This window comes from Plasmodium vinckei, assembly GCF_900681995.1.
Source record: "Plasmodium vinckei vinckei genome assembly, chromosome: PVVCY_03".
Lineage (NCBI taxonomy): Eukaryota > Apicomplexa > Aconoidasida > Haemosporida > Plasmodiidae > Plasmodium > Plasmodium vinckei.
This window is the reverse complement of record NC_051295.1, coordinates 298592-322592: the sequence shown is the minus strand read 5'-3', so window position 1 is coordinate 322592 and position 24001 is coordinate 298592. Positions and strand designations below refer to the sequence as shown.

The 24001-nt window shown below is 20.7% G+C and overlaps 7 protein-coding genes across 7 annotated transcripts; 4 read left to right on the top strand and 3 right to left on the bottom strand.

Moving 5' to 3' along the window:
- Positions 1–509: 509 nt before the first annotated feature.
- Positions 510–1124, bottom strand: PVVCY_0300940 (UDP-N-acetylglucosamine transferase subunit ALG14, putative; the record flags this gene model as incomplete). Its single annotated transcript, XM_008628304.1, has 1 exon — positions 510–1124. The coding sequence occupies one exon, from the start codon at positions 1122–1124 to the stop codon at positions 510–512; it is 615 nt and encodes a 204-aa protein (XP_008626526.1).
- Positions 1125–2527: 1403 nt separating this feature from the next.
- Positions 2528–6034, bottom strand: PVVCY_0300930 (GAF domain-related protein, putative; the record flags this gene model as incomplete). The annotated part of the gene is made up of 1 exon (XM_008628303.2): positions 2528–6034. One exon carries the CDS (start codon positions 6032–6034, stop codon positions 2528–2530), a length of 3507 nt encoding a protein of 1168 aa, XP_008626525.2.
- A 1491-nt stretch (positions 6035–7525) lies between these two features.
- Positions 7526–9567, top strand: PVVCY_0300920 (apicoplast beta-ketoacyl-acyl carrier protein synthase III precursor, putative; the record flags this gene model as incomplete). The annotated part of the gene is made up of 9 exons (XM_008628302.2): positions 7526–7706; positions 7799–7890; positions 8038–8169; positions 8246–8381; positions 8468–8581; positions 8752–9080; positions 9180–9248; positions 9387–9451; positions 9552–9567. The coding sequence occupies 9 exons, from the start codon at positions 7526–7528 to the stop codon at positions 9565–9567; spliced, it is 1134 nt and encodes a 377-aa protein (XP_008626524.2).
- Positions 9568–10041: 474 nt separating this feature from the next.
- PVVCY_0300910 (ubiquinol-cytochrome-c reductase complex assembly factor 1, putative) lies at positions 10042–11542 on the top strand (the record flags this gene model as incomplete). The annotated part of the gene is made up of 6 exons (XM_008628301.2): positions 10042–10268; positions 10510–10816; positions 10902–10975; positions 11075–11203; positions 11310–11380; positions 11469–11542. The coding sequence occupies 6 exons, from the start codon at positions 10042–10044 to the stop codon at positions 11540–11542; spliced, it is 882 nt and encodes a 293-aa protein (XP_008626523.1).
- A 766-nt stretch (positions 11543–12308) lies between these two features.
- On the top strand, positions 12309–12998 carry PVVCY_0300900 (ras-related protein Rab-5A, putative; the record flags this gene model as incomplete). Its single annotated transcript, XM_008628300.2, has 1 exon — positions 12309–12998. The coding sequence occupies one exon, from the start codon at positions 12309–12311 to the stop codon at positions 12996–12998; it is 690 nt and encodes a 229-aa protein (XP_008626522.2).
- Positions 12999–13390: 392 nt separating this feature from the next.
- Positions 13391–16615, bottom strand: PVVCY_0300890 (conserved Plasmodium protein, unknown function; the record flags this gene model as incomplete). The annotated part of the gene is made up of 1 exon (XM_008628299.2): positions 13391–16615. The coding sequence occupies one exon, from the start codon at positions 16613–16615 to the stop codon at positions 13391–13393; it is 3225 nt and encodes a 1074-aa protein (XP_008626521.2).
- A 6399-nt stretch (positions 16616–23014) lies between these two features.
- PVVCY_0300880 (conserved Plasmodium protein, unknown function) lies at positions 23015–23848 on the top strand (the record flags this gene model as incomplete). The annotated part of the gene is made up of 1 exon (XM_008628298.2): positions 23015–23848. One exon carries the CDS (start codon positions 23015–23017, stop codon positions 23846–23848), a length of 834 nt encoding a protein of 277 aa, XP_008626520.1.
- Positions 23849–24001: the final 153 nt, after the last annotated feature.

The window sequence follows — 24001 nt, the reverse complement described above, 5'->3', positions numbered from 1 at the left end:
ATAAATATATATAAGCATGCAAATTATCAAAAAAAAATAAAAAGGGTAAAACATAATAAAAGCTCTATAAAAATATTTTAAAAATTTGTTTGAAAATCTTAAGTTTGAGGAAATATAAATAATTTGAGTAATATATATTATTCCATAAATAATGTATATTATATTAAACAAATGGGCAGTTAAGGGGAAATGGTTTAGTCAGTCTTTTTTTTTTTCTTTTTTTATAACTGTGTTGATTTTCATACTTGTATGTGTTTCCATTTTGAAAAGGTTGGATTATATAAGAAAATATACAATGCTTTATTAGTGTGCATGTAAATATATATATCAGACAAATTCCATATTTAGTATTGTTTTTTTATACAATATTTCTACTATTTTATTTCTCATTAACTTTGGGACATATTTAAAAACTTGTTTTTTTTAAGTTATAAAAAGGTTTATATACATATGCAATACATGCAAAATATTCAATAGGTGAGACAAAAAAAATAAGGTTTTATTAATAATCAGAATAAATAACCATAAAACTTTGCTTTTTTATACTTATTTTGTAAATGCTTAGAAAAAACGACAAACATATCAGTAAATCTATATAGAATTTTTGCACTCAAGGATAAGGAATATATCCTACAAACACTTTCTATATAAACTATCTTTATTTTTTTAAAAAAAAAATATTTTTTAAATAATAATGAAAACACAACGGGTACACATGTTCCAGGGCCATTTACTATCAACAACTTAATGTTATTCAATTTATATGTTAAAAATATGCAATATATAAATACAAATATAAATTTAATTAAGGCCGTTAAATATGATTCTCCTATATTTCTACACCTTGGTATAAAGACAAAATTTTTTCTATACTTTTCAAATTCTTTTTCTGCTTTTTCCTTGCTCAAATTATCACCATTTGCACAAAAAAAATGAAAAATTATATTATCATTTTTTATGAGTTTTAATATTTCTAATATTTCAAATGTATGACCTCCTGATCCTAGAACTACACCGATTTCAATGTCTTCATTTTGTACACTATTTTTATTATAGATTATTTTTTTTTGAAAAAAAAAATATATGTATATAAATATACTTAAGCAGCAAAGAGCTACAAGCATTTTTTAGATTCTGTTTTATCTTCTTATAATTAACCCTTCGTAGTATTCCATAATTTTATATAGCCATATTTTTGAATATAAAAAATATAACACATTAAAATATCCTAAAAGATATAAACGATTGAAAATTGATATTTTTATATGAACGTTCATAAAAAAAATATAAAAAAAAAATTATATGCCACGAGCTCTTTTTTTCGAAATATTTGTGTATACTCACACATGTTTGCATCCACATTCAGCTTAATGCCCATATAACAAACACATGATAATTCTAAAATTAAGGAAACTATTAATTTCTCGCACTCACTAGGCCTATTATTTTATTTACAAGTGTGATAAATAAAAGTGTGTGCAAAATGTGAAAAAAAAAATATTAACAATACTAATAAATTAGCTAGATATATGAACAATTAATAGCTAGCCAAATAAAAATTATATAATCCATAAATATGTTCCATTGTTGCTACATTAAAGGGAAGGTAATAAACCTACTTTAAAAATGTCCTTATAAAGTTGTATAATTTAGCACAAAAATATAACTATTCTCAGTTTCATCCATTTTTTATTTGTTCCACCTTTATACATATTAAAAATGCCCCTTAAAGCTAAAACTGGGATACTATAAAACTATTAAAAACGCTAATAATAAACGAAATTAAATGTTTTATATTACAAGATATGCATTTATTTCTCTGATTAAAACAGCTAAAAAACTGTAAATATAGAGAAGATCGGATAAAATAGATATATGCAATATATATTATAAGGAAATCATATTTATATTGACAACCTGTGTAACACTTGGTTAAGCATCTTGAAGCGTATGCAACTTAAAAAAGGGAAAATGTTTCGTAAAAGAAATGAGAACAATGAAAATGTTCATAAGGTACTATCCATGTTAGACAAGGGAAAATAATAAAATATTAAATTAACAAAAAAATAAAATATAATAATGTATATATAATGTGGAAAAGGATTAAACAAATAATAACTCAAAAAAATGTATTTGAAAATATTCAACATCACATCATATAAACATATGATATAATTTCAAATAAAAAAAAGTATAGTTCAATTAAAAATTATATATATAAAACAATAAATATGGTATACATAGGTATACATAGCTAATTTTTGGAATATCAAATGGAAATTATAAGCATTTTGTAAATTATAGTACATATATGTCATATAAATGAATGTATTAAAAAAAATACGTTTTAAAAATTTAACATGGAAATGTTGCTTAAGGATATAATACATATAAGTATTATGACCCCATTGTAGATAAATTAAAAAAGATGGACACATATATGTATTATCTTTTCTAAAACTTCATATTAATACATAGGGACATCCTAATATTAGTAACCCTCCCGAAAAAACAGAGAAAAATTCTATTACCTTTCCACTGTTATGATTGCACTTTTTTTTCCCAAATCATCATCAAGCAATTTTGGTACTTTCTTTGTGTGTGTATTATGACCAAAGAAACTTTCTTCCATATATATATCTTGATAATTATAGTAATTAATTTTTTTTTTTTTTAATTTTTTTCGGAAATTATAAAATATATAATATTTATAAATTATATCATTCATTGTAGTTTTATTTTTTAAACGATATAAATTGTTTACTGAAAAGAGGTCTATTTTTTTAACATTATAGCAAGTACTTGGTGATACAAAAATTGAGGTTGTATTCTCATATATTGTATTTAATATATATGTATGTATAAGTTTGAAATCAATTATGCGTGCATTTTGTAAGTTAATTGCGAAATATAAGTTTTTATAAAAAATACTTTTTAATTTATTTTGGCAAGATATAGTAAACCAAAATTTGTCCATTTGGTGTATATCAATACATTTTATAGAATAACAAAATTTTCTTAATTTTTTTTTTTTTTTTATTATTATGTATTTATAATGGTTACTGAAAATTTTATTTAGATTATATCTGTATATAATCTTTAGCATTTTAAAACATTTCATTTCATTTTTTTTTTGAGACATATTATTAGATATTTTTCCCAAATTAATTTGAGCAAAATAACTTTCATCAAATATGTTATGACTATAACTTTTAACAACATCATATACCATACAATTTTTCTTTATAAGTGATATGTTTTCAATATCTTCATACTTATTTGTATTTACAACATTATCATTAATATATTCTCGATTGGGGGCATGACTATATCCATCGTTGAAACGATTTTGATAAAACAAATCATATTCTGTATCATAATTATTTTCAAAGTAATAATTAAATTCAGGAGTATAAGAAATTTGACAACAATTTTCATCTAATATATTAATTGGAATTGTCTGTTCTTCTTTAATATTACTTTTTATTTCACTAAAATTATTAGGATAAGTTTGTCCATACATTTTCCATTTTGCCCACAAGTTTATACTATCTTCACATAAGTGTGTACATAAAATAATTTTTTTTGCTTTTTTTTCTATATTATTAAAAAAGGTATCTAATATTTTAGCATTGTCTATTATATATGGATCAATATATTCATCACTACTAATGGTAGAATATTTTTTTAAATTGTATTTTTCTTTTTGTTTCCTATTTTCGTTATCAATATAAATGGGTATATTTTGTTCATATTCTATTTCATTATTGTTAGCACCTTTTTCATTCCTATTATAAAATTTTGATACATTTTGGTCGTTAAAAAAATGATTATTTACATTTTTAGAAACATTTTGCATTAATAAATTGAATTTAAAATTTTTATTATGTTCATTAATGGTTTGTAATTTATTTATTTTATTATATGTGCAACTATTTTTATAGTCTTTTTCATAACCATTAGTAGTGGTACCTACACTTGTATGGTCATTCAAACTATATGGTTTTTCTAAATCTATTTTGGTAGAATTATTTTTCTTCATTTTATTTTCAATGTGGTCTTGAGCATCGATCTTACTGCTCCCTTCTTTTAAGTTTGAATTTGATGTTTTAATTTGCTCATTTTTTGCTACTTGGTTTATTTCGCTTGATTGATATTTATTATTATTGCTATCTTTTTTAAATGAGTTTGGCAAATTGCTTTTTCCTTCTTTATACTGTATAGTTGCTTGCTCTGATTCTTTATCCTTTTCGTCTTTATTCAAATTTTCATAGTTCTCTTCATCTTCTTCCTCTTCCTCCTCCTCCTCCTCCTCAATGTCATATACATCCTCTTCTTCTTCTTCCTTTTCATCATAATCTCCATACATTTTTTGTTTGATTTCATTATAATTTCCTTCGTCAAATATTTTACCATCATCATATATTTGTAGTGTTTGATATTGTTTTTTTTTATTTTGTTCCCTTTTTCTTTTTCTTTCTTCTTTTTTTTTATCTTTAAAATTAGTTATTTTTAATTCTTCGATTAAATTTGATGTATTTTTTAAATGATGATCATCTTTAGAATTGTCTTCGTCTTCATCTTCATCTTCTTCTTCTTCTTGTGTGTTATTTTTTCCCTTGTCAAATATTATCATTTTTTTATCACCTTCACTTATATAATTAAATTTTTCCATAAAAATAGAGATATGTTTACTCATTAATTCAGCTAGTTTTTCATCATTACATGTAAAATAGCCACCATGTGATCGTAGTTTGTTCAGAAACATAAGGACGCCGATAACTTCATTATTTCTATCTAATATAGGTGCAGCTAATATAGTTTTAGTTTTAAAATTAAATTTTTTATCATGAGCTGGATTATATAATTCATTAGTTAATACATCTTTACAATTAATAATTTCTTTATTTCTTAAAACCCATAAACAAAAACTTTTTTCATTACTATTGGCAGAAATTTTGATAATATTTTTTCTACCATGTATGGCTTTACTCCATAATTCATTTTTTACTTTGTCATATAAAAATAATGTTGAAGCTTCACAATTTAATATATCAGAACAATCATACATAACCATTTGAAATATAAAGTCTAATTCTTTTTTTTTTTTTAATCTTTCACTTTTTGTTGTATCAATAAAAAGAAGTTGAAGCATACCAAGGGAACAACCAAGTAGTATTCCCAACACGGATCCGATTAATGTACAATATTGATATATTTTATTTTTTATATCAAATTTTTCTATTTGTATAATTTTGTATCTTTGAAGTAAATAATTTATAGCGGATCCAAAAAAAACTCCAAATGTATCACTACAAAGTTGGCCAAATGAGGCGGCACATAAAGTAGATATACCTAATGTTACACCTATAGATGCATCAAACATATCACCTAATCTGATCATAATAAATTGATCCATAAATCCAAATCCTATCATTGGAATTGATGAACAAAATATAATATTCAATATTTTTTTTATATCATTATTTTTTTTTCTATTTTCTTCAACACTTGGATTATTTCCTTTTATCATATCATTGGGTTTTATTATTTTGTTGTTTTTTTCTTCTTCATTTGCATTTTTAGCTTGTTCACTATTTTCTTTTGCAACCTTTTCACTACTTTCTTTTGCAGTTTTTTCACTCTTTGTTGTTGAATATGGACAGATATTATGTTGAATAAGAATATTGTTAGGGTTATATTTTAATATGTGAGTATTTTTGTTAAGACATTGTGTAAGCATGCTTGTATTTAAATAGTGGACATTATTATTTCTATCAATTTTATATTCTTCATTATTTACTTTATAATTTTCTTGTAAATTCTTTAATTTACTTTTTGTGTTAATTTTTTTTTTTGCATTTCCCCCCCAGAAATTGATAAAATTGTTCAGCCTAAATGAGCCATTTTTCAAATTACTTCGTGAAATATTACAAGATATTTTTAAGCACAAAACTGATTTATTCCGAATTATTTTTTTTATAAATAGACATGGCTTGTACCTCCAAATATTTCTTAATATGTTTTCATTCATAATATTTAAAATAAATATGAATTTTTGTATCTATGTGCTTAAAACTGTTTTTAAAAAAAAGGGATAAAATTATAAAACTATGTATTTTATATCATTTTTCTCTCAATTTACAAGCATCATTTATAAGTCATGTTAATATATGAATATATTATTATATCTATAGGTATATTATAAAACCATTTTCCTCAACCTTTTTTATATATCTATATTCCACATTTAAAACTGTTTTAAATTATTTAAATATGTATATGTTCACATTTGTGTCAGCAAAAATTAAGTTTTGTACTCCATTTTGTTTGGCTTTTATATTTTGTGGTATATGACATTTCTTCTCTTTTGCATTTAAAATGTGTTTGCTTTTAATTTAAAAAATGACATAAAGTAAAACATAATGAACAAAAATATATTTTTAAATTAAAAAAATAATCTTAATAATATATATTAACCACGAAAATGTAAATAAGAAAAACATAATATATTGTAAATTTATAAATGTAATTGCGGAATAAGCTACATAATACACATACACACACATAAAAAATGTTCCAAATAATTTAATAAAAATATATACAAATTAAATAACCAAAACTTATTGTATATGTAAATATATTATATATTTTTTCTACTTAATTATTTTCCCTTTTTTTATAAAAACAAAATCACTAACAAAATTATAAGCTTAAATTTTTACACACAAATATCATATATTACTAAAAAAAAACATACAGTACTTAGGACGATTTTTTTTTTGCTTTCATCTTTCTCTATATAATACAATATGCCCTTAAATAGCCATAACACAATAAAATCAATTTCTATTAGTTTTTTTTTTTATTAATAAAAACAAAAAGAGAAAACAACAACCAATTTATATTTGTTCTCGTTTTTTATGATATAAGGATATCTATTTCAATTACACGATGTTTTAGTTTTACAAAATAATTCTTTACACCTTCATTTAAATCTATATCATGTTTAAAATTGGTATTTATTTTAAAAAAATAACATTATTTTCCAATCATTTTATAAAATATATATATAATAAATTAATGATGGGTAGCACAGTTCGACAACGGTATAAATGTGTGTATATTTAGTCGTTTATTCTGTTGGTTGTTTGGTTATTTGGTTATTTATTTGGATTAATTTATAAAATAATATAAACTGGTGTGAAGAATATAATAAGGATTGGTATTTTTTATGTAAATATAATTAATATATATCATTCCTGTTTTATAGAACAAATCAAAATAAATATATAAAAAAAATATAGAAAGTTTTGTTCATAAAATGTAGATAAATATAAGTGTGCGTTATTAAAGTTGCCTCTTTTTTCTTTTAAAAAATATAAAATGATTTAAAATTATAAATGTAAATAGTTTCGAAAATATTAAAGTAAAAAAAATGTGGAATTATATATGTATTATCATCATTTTGTTAAAAACCCAATAAAAAAACATTTTTTGTTATTAAAAAAAAAGTTATAAAACAATGTATCTCAAATATTCCGAACGAAGGAAAAGAAAAATGATTCTTTACATATTTATATTAATTCTGTATAATTTTATTTCCTTTTTTTTTGCACTTGAAATAAAAAATAGCAAATATAATTTTTTAAATAATGTTCATTCTATACAACATACAACTAAAATACGTGCTATAGGAGGAAAAGGTAAAAATATGTACATAAAATATTGTAACAATATAATGTGTATACACCTTTTTGTCTCTTTAATATATTTTTCTTATTTTTTTTCAAATTAGTTGGAGGTAAAATAATTGGGCATGGTCATTCTTATCCTTCACATGAAATTCATAATGAAGAATTAAAAAAATATATCGATACAAATGACGAAGTAATATTATGTGTCTTTTTCTTTTTTGTCTGAAATATGTTTTTGCTTATTCATAAAAATTATAAAATAGTTTACTACATATGTATATATTTATTGATACTTTTTATATATGTGTAACCCGGTTGCTTATTTGTGATCCCATTGTAGTGGATACAAACCAGGACAGGAATTAAAAAAAGAAGGATACTAAAAAAAAATGAAAATATAACAAGTTTACAAGTAGAAAGTGCTAAGCAAGCTTTAAAAACTGCGTCATTAAATCCGTTAGATATAGATATGGTAAGAATGTCAATGTAATAAAATTCCCTTTTTTTTATATACCAACCTTTCCTATTTTTAATATACAAATTTTCAGATTATAAACGCATCATCTACACCTCAAAATTTATTTGGAGATGCAAATAATATTAGTAATGAACTAGGATGTAAAAATAGTGTCAATATGGATTTAACAGCAGCATGCACAGGATTTGTCTTTGCTTTTGCTACAGGTTCTTAGAAAAAATAAATATATATAATAAATAAAATATTATCTGTATATAATTTGGTAATTATATTTTTTCCTTACATTTTTTAGCATATAATTTTTTATCCAAATATAAAAACATTTTAATCATTGGAAGTGATGCATTAAGTAACTTTGTGGATTGGAGAGACCGTAACACATGTGTTTTATTTGGGGATGGAGCAGGTGATATGCCCATTTTTTACATGACATGTGCATATATATTCCTACATTATTTCTATAGTTTGATTTTTCTCTATATAAAAAAATGGCTATCCTTTTTATTATTAACCATTCCAAATTTGTTGCCAAAAAAAATACAAGTACAAAGAATAGTTACAAACTTTTTTTCATAGGCGCTATGATTTTACAACGAACAAATGAAGAAAATAATATTTACGATTATTATCTAGGATCAAATAGTGAGTTAAATAATTTATTAACAATTAATTTTGAAAACGATAAGGATAATTTAGACAATCCAAACCAAAACAAATATGGAAAAATAAATATGAATGGAAAAGAAGTTTTTAAATATGCAATAAATAAAATACCTAAAGTTTTAAAAAAATCTGTAGAAAATGTCAATTTAAAATTAAATGATGTTGATTATTTTATATTTCATCAAGCTAACATTAGAATTTTAGAATCAGTTGCAAATACTTTAAATATACCAAAATCAAAGGTAACGATATTTTCACCTAATCTCTATTTCTCTTTATAATACATACGTGTGTGTATTAATTATTATGGCTTTATTTTTACTGAACTTGACTTTTTACAGATTTTGATAAACTTAGATGAGTATGCAAACACATCGGCAGCTTCAATACCGTTATGCTTCTCAGAGAACGTAAACATATATAATAAAAAATATATCCATCTATATATATAATATATTGTGAACCCACATTCATTAAGTGAAATATATGTCATATATAATTTTTATTTATTCATGCATTTCCTTTTCATAAACAAAATGTTTTTTTAGATATTCAATGGAAAGATAAAAAGGAATAACATTATATGTATGTGTGGTTTTGGGGCTGGAATGTCGTATGGATGCATTACATTTAAATATTAAAGTGTATACATATAATGTTTAAAATTATTATATATATTTTTTACAACATTTTTTCATTTTTTTTTATCAAAGATCGAGTAAGCTATAGATTTTTGTTACAAAAAAAATGTGACTTTTAATATGCATAAGTAAATATATTTATACATATTAAATCGATTAAATTTAAAAATATTTTTTCCTATTTTTTTTTTATAAACACTTGTATCATTTTGTGCTATACCTTCTTATTATATAAATTTTTAATCAAAACAATAAGGAGGAATATTACATTTTTTTTTTTTAATTTTTAGTTATAACTTATATTTATTTCATATATCACCAATGCAAATACACATATATATATGTTTTGTGGAAAAAAAATGCTTTCACAAACAATTCAAAATTCGAACATGTGAATAAGTGAAAATATAGGAATATGTATATGGAATACGGATGTATACAGAGAGAAATTAACTAAGACTAACACAAGTTGAAAATGAAAAGAAATACAATATTGGTTTGTTAGGTTATTTTTATAATTTATTAAAATTTTCCATAACTTTTTTTTTCTTCTTTTTATGGGATGTGGAATAAAAGTAGAAGAACATTGTTACTAAACAGAAGATATTTGTTTTTTCGATCCTTTACTAATCAAGTAAAAGTATATGACAATATAAAAATTATAGAAAGCAAAAATTTATATGAAGACAAAAATACTAAAATTAGTATTCGAGAATCATCAAAATATATTATACCGATACCTCAATGTGATCGTTCCTTTATCAGTTCTCTTGTTTATAAAGTTTTTTTGTAAGTTTTAGCTACTACATTATACAGACAAATAATATAGAATATGAATATGCATATGTTCATTGTTTATATTGTTAAACGTATTTAGAAAAAAAACAATTATAAAATATTTTCCTACTATATTTTTTGTCACATTATGCAAAAATAGAAAGTGAAAATAGTTCATGCTCAAGTGGTATATAATTCAACTCAGGTGTCTTTAAAAGATATAAGAAATTTCTTTCTTTTTTTACATTATTAGAAAGCATACGGAATATGGAGAATGTGCATGGAGATTAGTCCACCTAATAATAGAGCGATTGGAAAATGACGAGATATTAAACATATTTCAAATAGATGAATCATTTAATATGAAAATGTATTTTTATATTCTTCATCTATGGATAATTAACAAAAGATTAAGACATGAATGTTATCAAGGTGAAATAATGAATACATACATTTTTGATATAACATGGAGAATTGTTCGTGATTGGATGCTTTTAAAAGATATTCCAGAATATTCTTTTAATACAGAACTTTTAAATTGTCAAGAATATGCTTTTGGGGTTTGTTTTTTTTTTTTTTTTAAATAAAATATTTTTATTTTATTAATTTTCAAATATATAATTATGTATATTCTTTTTTATCCAGTTTTTAGTACATTTAGATGAGGCCTCTACCAATGTCGATACATTCCCTTCACACTTAAAGAATATATTATGGGAGTTAGTTTATAAAATATAAGCAAATGAGTATACACATATTTACGTATGTAATATAAAGTGAAAGCATAAAAACATTTATGTTTATATTATCATTTATAGGCACCTATACGAAAAAAAAGTAAAAAAATCTGGGACAGTTGTCACAGAATTGAGTAAATATAGTATACTTCAAATGAGACACATTTTTAATTTATCAAGTGATCATTTTTTACAAGCCTCTTTTATATGGTTCGATTTTCCTTAAAAATGTTTAACATTTTTTTTATATGTTCATATATGATCAATGTAAAAATATATGTGTCTTGCAAATGAATATACTTTCCTTTTTTTATAGGGCTGATTTTTATAATCAAAAAAAATTAAATCGTCGCTTGCCCGCATTATGTCAGCAAATATCATATGGAGGTAAAAACCAAACGGAAAAACAAAAGGAAAAAATGCACACACAAAATGGAACTTAGATATGTAACTATTTTCTATAATAATTTTTTAGGTTATCGCCCAAAAGATAAAAGCAAATACCTTCCCTATGACGATGGGAAAAAATTATTACCCAGGACTTATTAGCATCAAAGAATTACACATGCAGGCATAAACCCATATTTGTATATTTTTATTTTTTATATATACATATCTTTTCAGTTATAAAATAAGAATGAATTCTTTACCTTATATATGTAAAAAATTTCTAGTGTATCCCCTTTGCATTTCATATACCATTATTGGGTATACTTTTTAAGGTCTTAAAAAATTATTTTATATATTATTTTACATTTTTTACATTATATTAAGCACAAAAGGCATTTACAAAAATTTTCATATATATAAATTACATTTAGTAGGCTTTAGTTTTTTTATAATTATGCATAATGTGCTTTAAAGTATGTATAAATTTAACCCTGAAAATGTGTATTTTTTTTTCATTTTATTATATATATTTTTTTTATTTTTTTTGTCAAGTAATAATTTATTTGTATTTTAAAAAAATTGCACTTTTTTTCTACGTCATTCAATAACAGATATTAAAAAAAATAATTTAAATAAAAAAACACTAATAATAATAGGTTGTATTTTTACTTTAATTTAGTTTATATTCCCTTTTTTTTTTAATTATAATGTACAACACTTCATTTAACTCCTATTATTATTTTGTTTATTACTCTTGATTATATATATATACCATTTTACACTTTTTTTACGTATTATATATTTTCACTAAAAATATTATTCATAATTCATAATATTTATTTGTTACATTATTTTTGTATTTTTCACTTTTTTTTTTGTATTTCACGTCACTTATTTATAATGTATTAGTTAAAAAAAATGAAAAATGGAAAAGAAAAGTAGTTACAAAACAGTGTTATTAGGAGAATCGTCAGTGGGAAAATCAAGCATAGTTTTACGATTAACAAAAGATACATTTCATGATAATACAAATACTACAATAGGTGCTTCTTTTTGCACATATGTAATTAATATAAATGAATTAAAAAATAATAATAATAGTGATGAGAATCGTAGTAATAACAATAATAATTTAACATTTAATGATGAAAATAATAAAAATAGTGAAAGTCTATATAATATAAAATTTGATATATGGGATACAGCAGGACAAGAGCGCTATGCAAGTATTGTCCCACTATATTACAGAGGTGCTACTTGTGCTATAATAGTTTTTGATATTAGTAATTCCAATACCCTAGACCGAGCTAAAACTTGGGTAAACCAATTAAAAATAAGTGGTAATTATATTATAATTTTAGTTGCAAATAAAATAGATAAAAATAAGTTTCAAGTTGATATGTTAGAGGTGCAAAAATATGCTCAAGAAAATAATTTACTTTTTATTCAAACAAGTGCAAAAACTGGATTTAATATAAAAAATGTTTTTTATATGCTTGCAGAAGAAATATATAAAAATATAATAAACAGTAAAAATACTACAGACAATAAAACAGTAAATAACAACTTAATAAATTTAAATAGTGAAAAACAACAAAAAACAAATTGCTGCTAAATTGTTGATATCAAATAGCATTTGTATCCAACATTATATAGCCATATAAAGCATATATATACATAATAATTTGTATAAAATAAACAATTATATTTTTTTAATTTAAAAAATAAATATAATTAAACTAAAATATAGACATTGTTTCAAATACACAATTTAAATTATCCTTGTATATATATATGTATATGTGTGAAGCAATGATCATATATTTATATATGATACATATGAGTGTGTTGCTTCACATTTCAAATGTTTTCTCATATTTTGAATATATATAAATCCTTTTACATATTTTTATATCAAATAAATATGCATTGAAATTGTCTTTTTGCATTATAAATATATATGTGTATATATTAAAACAAATTAATAATATATTAGACTAAAAACAACTATAATTTTTTGAAAATATTTGCTTTGAACAGCACTATATCAATGGTATACAAAAAAGTACCTTGTTCATTTTTTATTTTATAATTTTCCACACATAAATACTTTGGATTCATGTTCTTTAAAACTGTCAATACTTGTAAATGGAACATAGAAGATGTTGTATTAGTTTCTTTGATCTTTTTTATATTAGAAAGATATAAATATAATTGAAACAATATTATTTTTTTTCTATCAACCTTTAAAAATCTAAATAAATTCATTATATCAAGACTTATATTATGTTTAACACTCGTTTTTAACATGCTATTATTCCTTGCCCATTCGTTACAATCTGTTTGTTCTTCATTGTATTTATCTGTAGTTTCAAAATAAGCATTTGTAGTATTTTGTAAATCGTCCTTGTGTTCTATTTCACTATAATTGGTACTCCATTTTTGGGGATAATTTAAAACCGTTTGATACTTTTCATTATTTATTATTTGCAAATAATCATAAAAAAATACAAATGCTGTGTTAGAAATTTCAATATAATCATCTTCTGATATATAACATGCAATTTTTTCAAATATTTTATTTTCTACATTTTTATTAAAATTATAAGAAATTTCGTCATTTTTTAAAAAAAAATCTAAGATATTACAGGCATATGAATAAAAATTATATAAGTACAAATTATTGGCTATATAAAGTATTTTTTTTAATAAATTTTTTTTTATGTATACATTGCAAAATGTGTTTTTAAACAAATCTAAGTACACATTTTTCTCTTTTAAATATAAAAACATATCTAACTTTATTAAGCATTCAATAACTTTGCTCATATTTACAAATAAATGTTGTTTTATATGCTCATTACGAATATTTTCTAAATTTATATTTGAACTAGTATGATTTGACGTGTCTAAAAAATTGGTATTTTGGGCTTCGGGACAAATTCTTATAATTTCATTTTCCAAACTTTTTAATAATAGGGGTTCATATATTTTATATCTGTATTTCAAATTTGATAATGATATTAAAATTTTAGATAAATTATCTAAAGAAATATATTTGTACTTTTGTAAATAATTTATAGTCAAATCATCAATGATGTTATATTTTAAATCCAATAGCTCTTTTCTATTATACCTACTATTTGAATTATTTTCAATAAAAAATTGAAACTTAGAGCATGTTAATAAAAGTAAAGCAATTATGTCTTCATTTATCATTTGATTATGTTTGAAATAAGTATATGCATTATAAACATGGCACCAGATATTCTTTATATAATCAAAATGAATAATTCTATCAAAAAATATATTGTTTAAAAAAATTAAAAAACATACATATTGCTCCTTTAAAAATTTATTTTCTTCTTTCATATTTTGAATATATAGGTTACTAACTTTTAAAACATTTTTATATACCACTTCTTTAACTTTATTTAAAATTACATTTGCATCTGAACTTTCACTTTTTATATTTTTATAGACAAAAGATAGATCATTTAAAATGTATATATATGTATCATTAAACTTTTTTATCACATCATTGTTTATTATAAAATAATATAAAATGCATGATATATTATTGAATAATAAGTAAAAATCGTATGAGCTGTACAATTTATTTATTTTTACAAAGGAATTAGACAATATTTTAACATATAACAAATCATTAGCTTTTAATTTAAATATAAAATCATCATAATTTTCTATTTTATAAAAATAACTATTACTTCTTTTTGACACATTTCCTTCTTTATTGTTATCTTTTGACTTTACATGATTGTCTATGGTCTTATCATGTGATATAATATATATTGCATTTTTATTTTTCATTCTGATATAATCTTCTAACAAATTATTACACATGTTTAAGCCCATTTTCATAACAGAAAAAAATAACGATGTGTTAGTATAACATATATTCTTTGATAAAGTAAAATATATATTTTTTATAGAAATCAGTGAAATTGAAAGAAACTGAAGATTTTGAAATTTAATGTTGAAGAATGACTTTAACAAGAGTTCATAAAATAAGGAAAAATTATTGTCAACAAGTTTACTTAAAATATACTTATTATTTATTGAATTCAATAATGTACTGTAATTTATATCACATAATACACTTTCATTGTTTGTTTTCTGTTTTAAATTTTCTGATATGCATAAAATGACTTCTTTTGATTTAGAAACTATTGAAGTATTATCACATTTCTCTGCCTTTATCATGGTACAATATATCTTCAACAGTTTTGCAAGATATCCTATATTTTCATTCATTAAATTCTTATGAAGAATCTTTATAATTTTTTTATCTATATTAATGTTTAAAATTGAATTATCTATATATAACTTTAGAATGTTTAATATTTTGTTATTCTCAATTTTATCTATATTATCATATACCTTCAGATAGCATTTGTTGTAAATTTCTTCTTTGCTCATTTTAATTGCATAATTATCTATTTTTTTTAATTCTTTAAAATAATATACATTAAATTCATTTTCCTTTATTAATGATTTATCAAAAAGCATGTTTGAACCATTATTAGTGGCATATGTATTTAATATAAACAAAATTTTATATATGTTATGGTTTAAAAGATATAAATTATCAAAGACATGGTTAAAATAAAAGTTATAAAAAAAAATTAACCTTCTGTCATCTTTATTCCATTTATAAAAGAAAATGATAAAGTTAATTAAGTCGTTTCCATTCATTTCATGCACTTGCTTAATAAATTTATTGCAAATTTTTCCTAGGAGTTCTCTTCTATGAAAGTGTAAACCCTTGTCACTGAATTCAAATTCACGTATTCTACATAAATCATTTTTATCTAAATTTGTTGCTGATATAAAGAAATCACAATCATCGCATTTTTTTTCAAGTTCTGCAAATATTTGCATGCTTTGTACAATCTGGCTAAAACTAATATAATCAAAGGATTTTTTGTATTCATTTAACAAGTATGTATATAATAATTTATTGTTAAGTTTTTCACCATCTTTAACAGGTTTGTCCTTCTGTAAATTTTTAAATATTATTAGTCTGTCATATACATTTAAACTGTGATCAAAAATGCATTTTATCTTATTCTTCCTACTATAATCCTTTTTTTTCTTAGTATTTTTATAATTAAAATCTATGCTAGAAAAGTTTGATTTAAAATTTGCGTACTTTAAAGGGAAAAATGTGTTATTTGCATATAATATTTTGGTTTTCTTTAATACATTCATGTTTTATCTAATCCTTGAAACAAACAATATGGATTCCCTTTTTTATATATTTATATTTTTATAGATATACATTTTGTTATAAAAATATGTAAATGTATTTATTTACTTAATACAAATTTTAATTATCAACATAATTTTCTTTAACTAAAATACCTTTTTTATTTTCATAGTATAAATTGTATATATTTGAATTTTTTTCATGAATATACTGCCATTTTTTGCGATAAATAAGATTTAAAAATTGCATAGCCACTAAAACACCAGGATGCTATAAATAATGGTGGGCCTCAAATAGTATTATGATCGAATTATTTATATTATTATGATAAAGTTCATCTAATAAATATATGGTATTATTTCTTTTAAGTATATTTATATACAAAATACATACACACTAATTTGTTTAAAGATGTGTTCGTTAAATTGTTTCATATATTACATATAACATAAGCATTATTCTCGGTTTCATATTCAATGTTTTTCTCTATATTTTTCTTATAATATGGTAACTTTAAAAAAAAATAGCCACATTTTATGGTTAAAAAGTCATACCATAAGAAAATATGTTTTCTATATGACCCTTGTATATAAGATATTTATGAAATATTGTAAATTAGGAAACGAAACGGAATTATTAATAGCATTTAATTGAATATCTAGAATTTAAATATTTACTAATCATATTAAAAACAAGTTGTAAGATATGTAAATAAAAGCATAAATGAGGAGGTTCATAAAATTTAAATGATAAACAGGAGACCGAATCTGGTAAATAATGTAAGGTTGCAATATTTGTAAAAGATTATACTTACATTTTTCTAAAAAAACAAATTGGTTTATACACATTATGTTCTAATGTAAAATTGCTTAGGATATCATAATATTATTGTATATGATTATGTTTGATTCTTATAAATCTTTTGGTATATAGTTTTCCATATATTTTAATTTATGCTCATTATTAATGAAAAGTGGAGTTATTAGTTATTTCACCTTTTCCAATCATTATATAAATCAATCACCATTTATGGTATAGAATAAAGATGTAAATATAAAAATTGCTTATGTTACAACAATTCATATGCCAAAACATTTATGAGAAAAATAATAGTTTTATGTATATTTATTTAGGGTATAATACAACAAATAACATATATCATGAATTCATTAAGACATAAAATATTTTATTTATTAATAATAAACTTTCTATTGATTTTTCATAATAAATATAATATTATATAAAATTGTATTAGACAATTCATGTAAATCATATATTTATTAAGAAATTATATATTATTTTAAAATTATAAAATGTTATATAAATATTAATATTATATTTTAAATTAATATATATTTTTATAAATAATATTAATAAAAATAAATAATGTATAAATAATTAAAATAAAATATATTAATTAATATAAATTATAATATAGTAAATAATATATTATAAATTTATTAATTATATTATTTAAAACTATTAAATAATATTTAAATTAATTAATATAATAAATAATAAAAAATAAATATTAAATAAATATATATTAAAATGTTATTAAATAATATATATAATTAATTAAAAATATGTATATAATTAAATTAATATTAAATAATATAAATTAATTAAAAAATATATAATTAAATTAATATTAAATAAATATATTTATTTAAAATTATATTAATTATTATATAATATAAATAAAACAATAAATTAATTAAAGAAAATTATATTTATTATTAAATAATTATTATAAAATATTAATTAAACTATTAAAAATATGAATATATATTATTAATTTATCATATTTATTAATAATAAGCATTAAATATTAATTATTTAAAAATTAATTATATATTTTAATTAAATATAAATGATTATATAATTTATTTAAATATATATTATATAATTAAATATAGAATATTTATTTAATAATATTATTTAAAGGTTAAATTAATTAAATTTTAATATATATTTAATAAAATACTATAAATTAATTAAATATTATTAAAATATATTATTTTTATTTATTTAATTATATTTAAATTAATTAAAAACATTATTTATATATAATTAATATTATTATTTTTAAATAAAATATGTATATTAATTAATTAAACATATAATAAAAATAATAATTAATATATATTTAATAATTTAATAAATTATTTTTTAATATATAATAATATTAATATGTCTTATTTAATAAATAATATTATTAACAATTTAATTAAATATAATAATTTAATAAATATTTTATTTTAATATATATAATCATTAATTTATATAATATAATTAATTAAAATATTATTTATTATATTATTTAATTTATTTTTAAATTAATTCTTAAATATAATTATTTAATATATATACTATAAAATATATTATTATAAAAATTATATCCATAATATTTATATAATTAATTATAATAAAATTTATATATTATAAATATTTTGTAATAAATAATATATTCATTTTTCTATTTACACTATTTGGAAAAAAATTTTAAGCATTGTCTATGTATATATATGTTTTTATATAATTCAGAAAGCTATAATTTTCTAATGAACAATGTTTCATACACACATTTTTTGTATTCATTTTAAAAACATTTTATACTGTATAATTATATATAAAACAATCATATATAATTAATATTAAATGATACATATTTTTTACTTCTAAACAAATGAAGATGTCTATTATAAATATTATGAATGTTACTATGAAAAAAAATTCACAATTACAAGAATCATTATAATTTTGCTATTTTTGATAAATTGTATACAAAATTGCATAAACTATTAATAGAATTTCTTCGAAATATATATATTACTATAAATGATGACTTTAATACCATCATCAAATAAAATCATTTAAATATCTACAATATTTTCGGTATTATACAATGAAGTTATATTATTATAAAATAAAAACATAATAGTACATATTTGTCTAGGAATGAAAATTATATCACCCTTATAATTTGAATGCTGTTAAAAAGGGTCACGTGAGAAAATGGTAGAAAAAATGAGTTTATAACTTATTTGGTTTTACACTTTTTTAATTTCTCAAAACTTTGTTAAAATTGATAGGATGTACCTTTATAGAATATTACTGATATATAATGTTTATGATAGACACAATAATTATATGATTTAAATTATATAAATATTTATTTTTATATTATATATATGCTTATATGTATGTATACAATCACAAATATGATACATAATATCATTATACATTTCAAAGATATGATTATATATAATAAATGGTGCTTTGCTTCAATTTATATTTTTGTTATATAATATCCACTAAAGTGAAATAAAATGCTCCTTGACGTTTTCATAAATTTACAACTTAAAATAATAAATATTTATCTATATTAATCATGAAAACACCGGGAATATAAATTCACACATTTAGTTTATTTTCTTTTTTAATCTGAAACATTTTTGTTCTTAAGAAGGAGCATGGTGAGATTATTTAGTTGTAACATTTTCTATAAAATAAATAATGATTTCGAATTTTTTATTTTCACGCTTACTAGACAAGTATATTTTAAAGGTTGATATTGAACATATTATATATATTCGTTTTATTGATAATGTTGAATATGCTATATATTCTTAAAGTATAATGTTAACCTAAATTAAGACAATTCTTATAGCATTAAACTTTAAATAATTATGAGTTATATTCAAAAAAACTTCCAATGCGTATAAATATTCTATCATACATGTTTACTCATGTGATATTTTTTTACTAATTATTTATATATGTTAATATAAAAATTTTAAGTTAAATGCAATGCTCAAATATTTTTGCATAATACTTTATTGATACAATATACTATAATACATTTTTTATTTAAAGGGATATAATATTATATAATTAAAAATATATATTATGAACTAAATGAGCATCTTTTTTAAATAACCTACATGATGTGTTTATTTGTTTTTTTATAAAGACTAATATTAATAGACAATATTGTATTATATAGATATTCCTTTATGCCTAATTATACATGTTTATGATACAATGAATCATATGCAGTTTATTTTTTATTATATTATGAATAAAGGTATAAATTCAGTAAACATGTTTCCTCATATCTGTGTCAATACGAATTCAAAGTTCATGTAATGTATTAACTTATGAAGATGTTTTGGTTATATAAAATAATTTTCATGCTTCAATAAATAAAGAAAAATATGACAATAATATTAAATGGTCATAACCTGTATATTTATATTTCACTTTTATTTGTTTATTCCTATTATAACTTGTAGATGTATTTCCATAGTTATTTATTTTATAATGTCTAATTGAAAAAGCTATTGATTTACATAAAAATATAACTAATTATATAAAAGATATTATGAATTTTATACATTTACAAAGATATTATACATATAGATATAATTTATTGTATATCCAAAGATGCTGTAGATATAAAGGGGTTAACTTGATAATTAGCATTAAAAATAAAATGTTCATTAGATGATTTTTTTTAATTTCTTATATAAATTAGAAGGGTATATTATTAACCAAAATTGTATATATGAAGACGAAAAAATACATTAGAACTAAGGATAAGGTATAAATTCAATATGCGCAATTACAAATACTTTTCGCATAAAAGTTGCATCTAAGACAATAATATACTGTACCGCACTCTTATGAAAAAGGAAATATATTAGCATACCTGTCCACAATGAAATTAATTATTAGATAAATTGGTATTTATAAAACAAAAATATAATACTCATATAATAAATAAAGGTAAATTATATTATGTTGATATACAATATAATATGTCAATAGATGAAATAGGATAATCACTATGTACGGATTGGTAACAAATCGTAATAAATGGTAAATATAAATTTATAACAATACCTTTACTAATTATTTTCGTTGTAGAAAAGCATAAATATGTATATATGGGTTTCAATAAAAATATGGTTATTAATAAGATTTGATGTAATATTTTTAATTTATCACAAATAAATGCAAAAAATAAAATAGAAGCATATAACAAGTTGTTTTAACCTATTAACAGGATATTATGTCGCGCAAAGTAAGACGAGTGGTAGATATATTATAGATAAATATGTAGTTCTAAATGGTTTAATTGCTTAGAAACGAAGAAGATAAGAGAGTGATATTTTTTAGTTTTCATTTATATATGTCTTTCAGAGTTTTATGATGAAAATATGTTATTACTTCGTTTTAAAACTTAAGTCACATAATTTCTTTTGTTGCATTGTTAACATAAAAGTTTTACATCCTTATATATGAATTTCAAAATATAATAATGCATTATCATATAATTTTAATGCTTAAAATATTTTTTGTTGATCAAAATTGCCAATATTGAATAATAAATTATATCAAGAGAAAAAGTGACATATTTTTAAGTTATTATTGTTACATATCAAAACTTAATTTAAAAATTAGAAAAAATATAAAACATCAATAAACACTTGAATTATGATTTACGAAATGGTTTTATAAGGTTATGAGAAAAAAAATATTTTTTCATCCAAAAAATAACCCTGCTAATTCTGCCAAAGGGGGGATGAAAATAATATACAATTTTTAAGCTTCGTATTTGTCACTCTTCCATTTATTAGCAATTTCATCATGATCTTGACATATATATTTATGCATGGCATGAAAAAATTGTAAGTGCGTATTTTATAACGTATATAATAAAGCGTGCTTGAAAAAAAATTATTATAATAAGTAGTATACTAAATATGAATAAAAATATGAATTTTTTAATTTAAAAAATATATGTAAAAAAGCATATTATTTGAAACGAAAAAAAATTATTTTTAAATCGTGGGAATATATGGAAATAATTATATAATAATTATACTAAAAAATATATAAAAATTAATACATAAGCAATTGTATAAAAAATGTATAAAATTTATTTATATATATATATTCATACCAAGTAAATGTACGCAAATGCAAAAAAATAATTTTTACGTGAATGCTAGTTATAAGATTTGTATAAATAATAATTATTGAAGTAAAAAATAAAGTATAATTAAATTGTTTTTATTACTATACATTATATACATATTTTACATATATATCCCAAAAGGAGGGTATACAGTTTTTTTTTTAAGACTTTTATATTTTGGAATATAAAATCTGTTAAGCTTTTTAATTTTTCATTTTTTTTCTCATATATACACGGAAATATTGTTATATTTTGTACTACATATTGTAATTATTTTTTGAGTAATATTTTATATTTTTGCTCTTATTATAACTCCCTTTGCTTATCTATTAACTAAATATAATATATATTATTACTATATATATGTCATATTGTCCAATATATAATAATCTGTGTTATATTTCTATAATAAAAGATGACAAGTGCTAAAAATGAGAAAATAATGGATTATCTATCTTGCCCGTTAGACGATGTAGTTGATAGAGAAAAAAAAAGTGGAAACATTGGCTTTTTAAGCAATAGTAATGGTAAAAAAAAAGAATTTAAACCAGGTTTTTTAAAAAAAAAAGATGGATCTGGAAATTCACGTTTTCGAGGAAGAGGAAAACCACGATTTTCAAGTTGGAAGTCAAGAAATTTTAAGAAACCATATTTTGGCAAGAGATTGAGTAATTCCAAGTTTGGTAAATATGGTGGTAAAAAATTTTTTAAGAATGGATCGTCTCGTTATGGAGATAAGTTTAAAAGTGGCTACAATAAAAATTATGTAAGCAGAAAAACTATTAGCAAATCAGGTGGAATTGGATATCGAAGAAAGTTGGGAAACAAATCACGAAAGCTATTTAAAAATACATCTGGATCAAAAACCGCAATTAGTAAAAATTTGAATAGTTATAAAACTATTAAAGGTCCAGCTAAAAAATTTAGCAATTTGAATATTTCACTTCATCGAAAAAATCGAGCTTTCGGATTAAGCGGAAACAGAACTAGTGCTCTTTCAATAAAAAAAAGCAAAATAGGTGCATTAAATAAAAGCAAATTAATTAGAAAAGGAGTAAAGAAAAGTATTGGTGGCGCCAAAGGTCGAAAAAGTGCAAGTGGAAAATTTAAGCCCATGAATAAATATTTTTTATCAAAAATTAAAATAGTTACATCATTAAATAAAGTACCATCCCCCCTAAAAGAGCAAAAGGACACAGAAGTTAACCTCCCTGAGTCATTGAATAATACTGTGAAAAAGACTGAATAAATATATTTTTTTGTGTATGAATAAATCGGGAAATAAAAAAATTAAAATGATTATAAAAGAATATTGTGTTAATAAATATAATTTATATAAAAATCCATGTTTTGTAAACATTATTTGTACCTAATTTATTTATTTTTTTTTGTAAAGTATAAA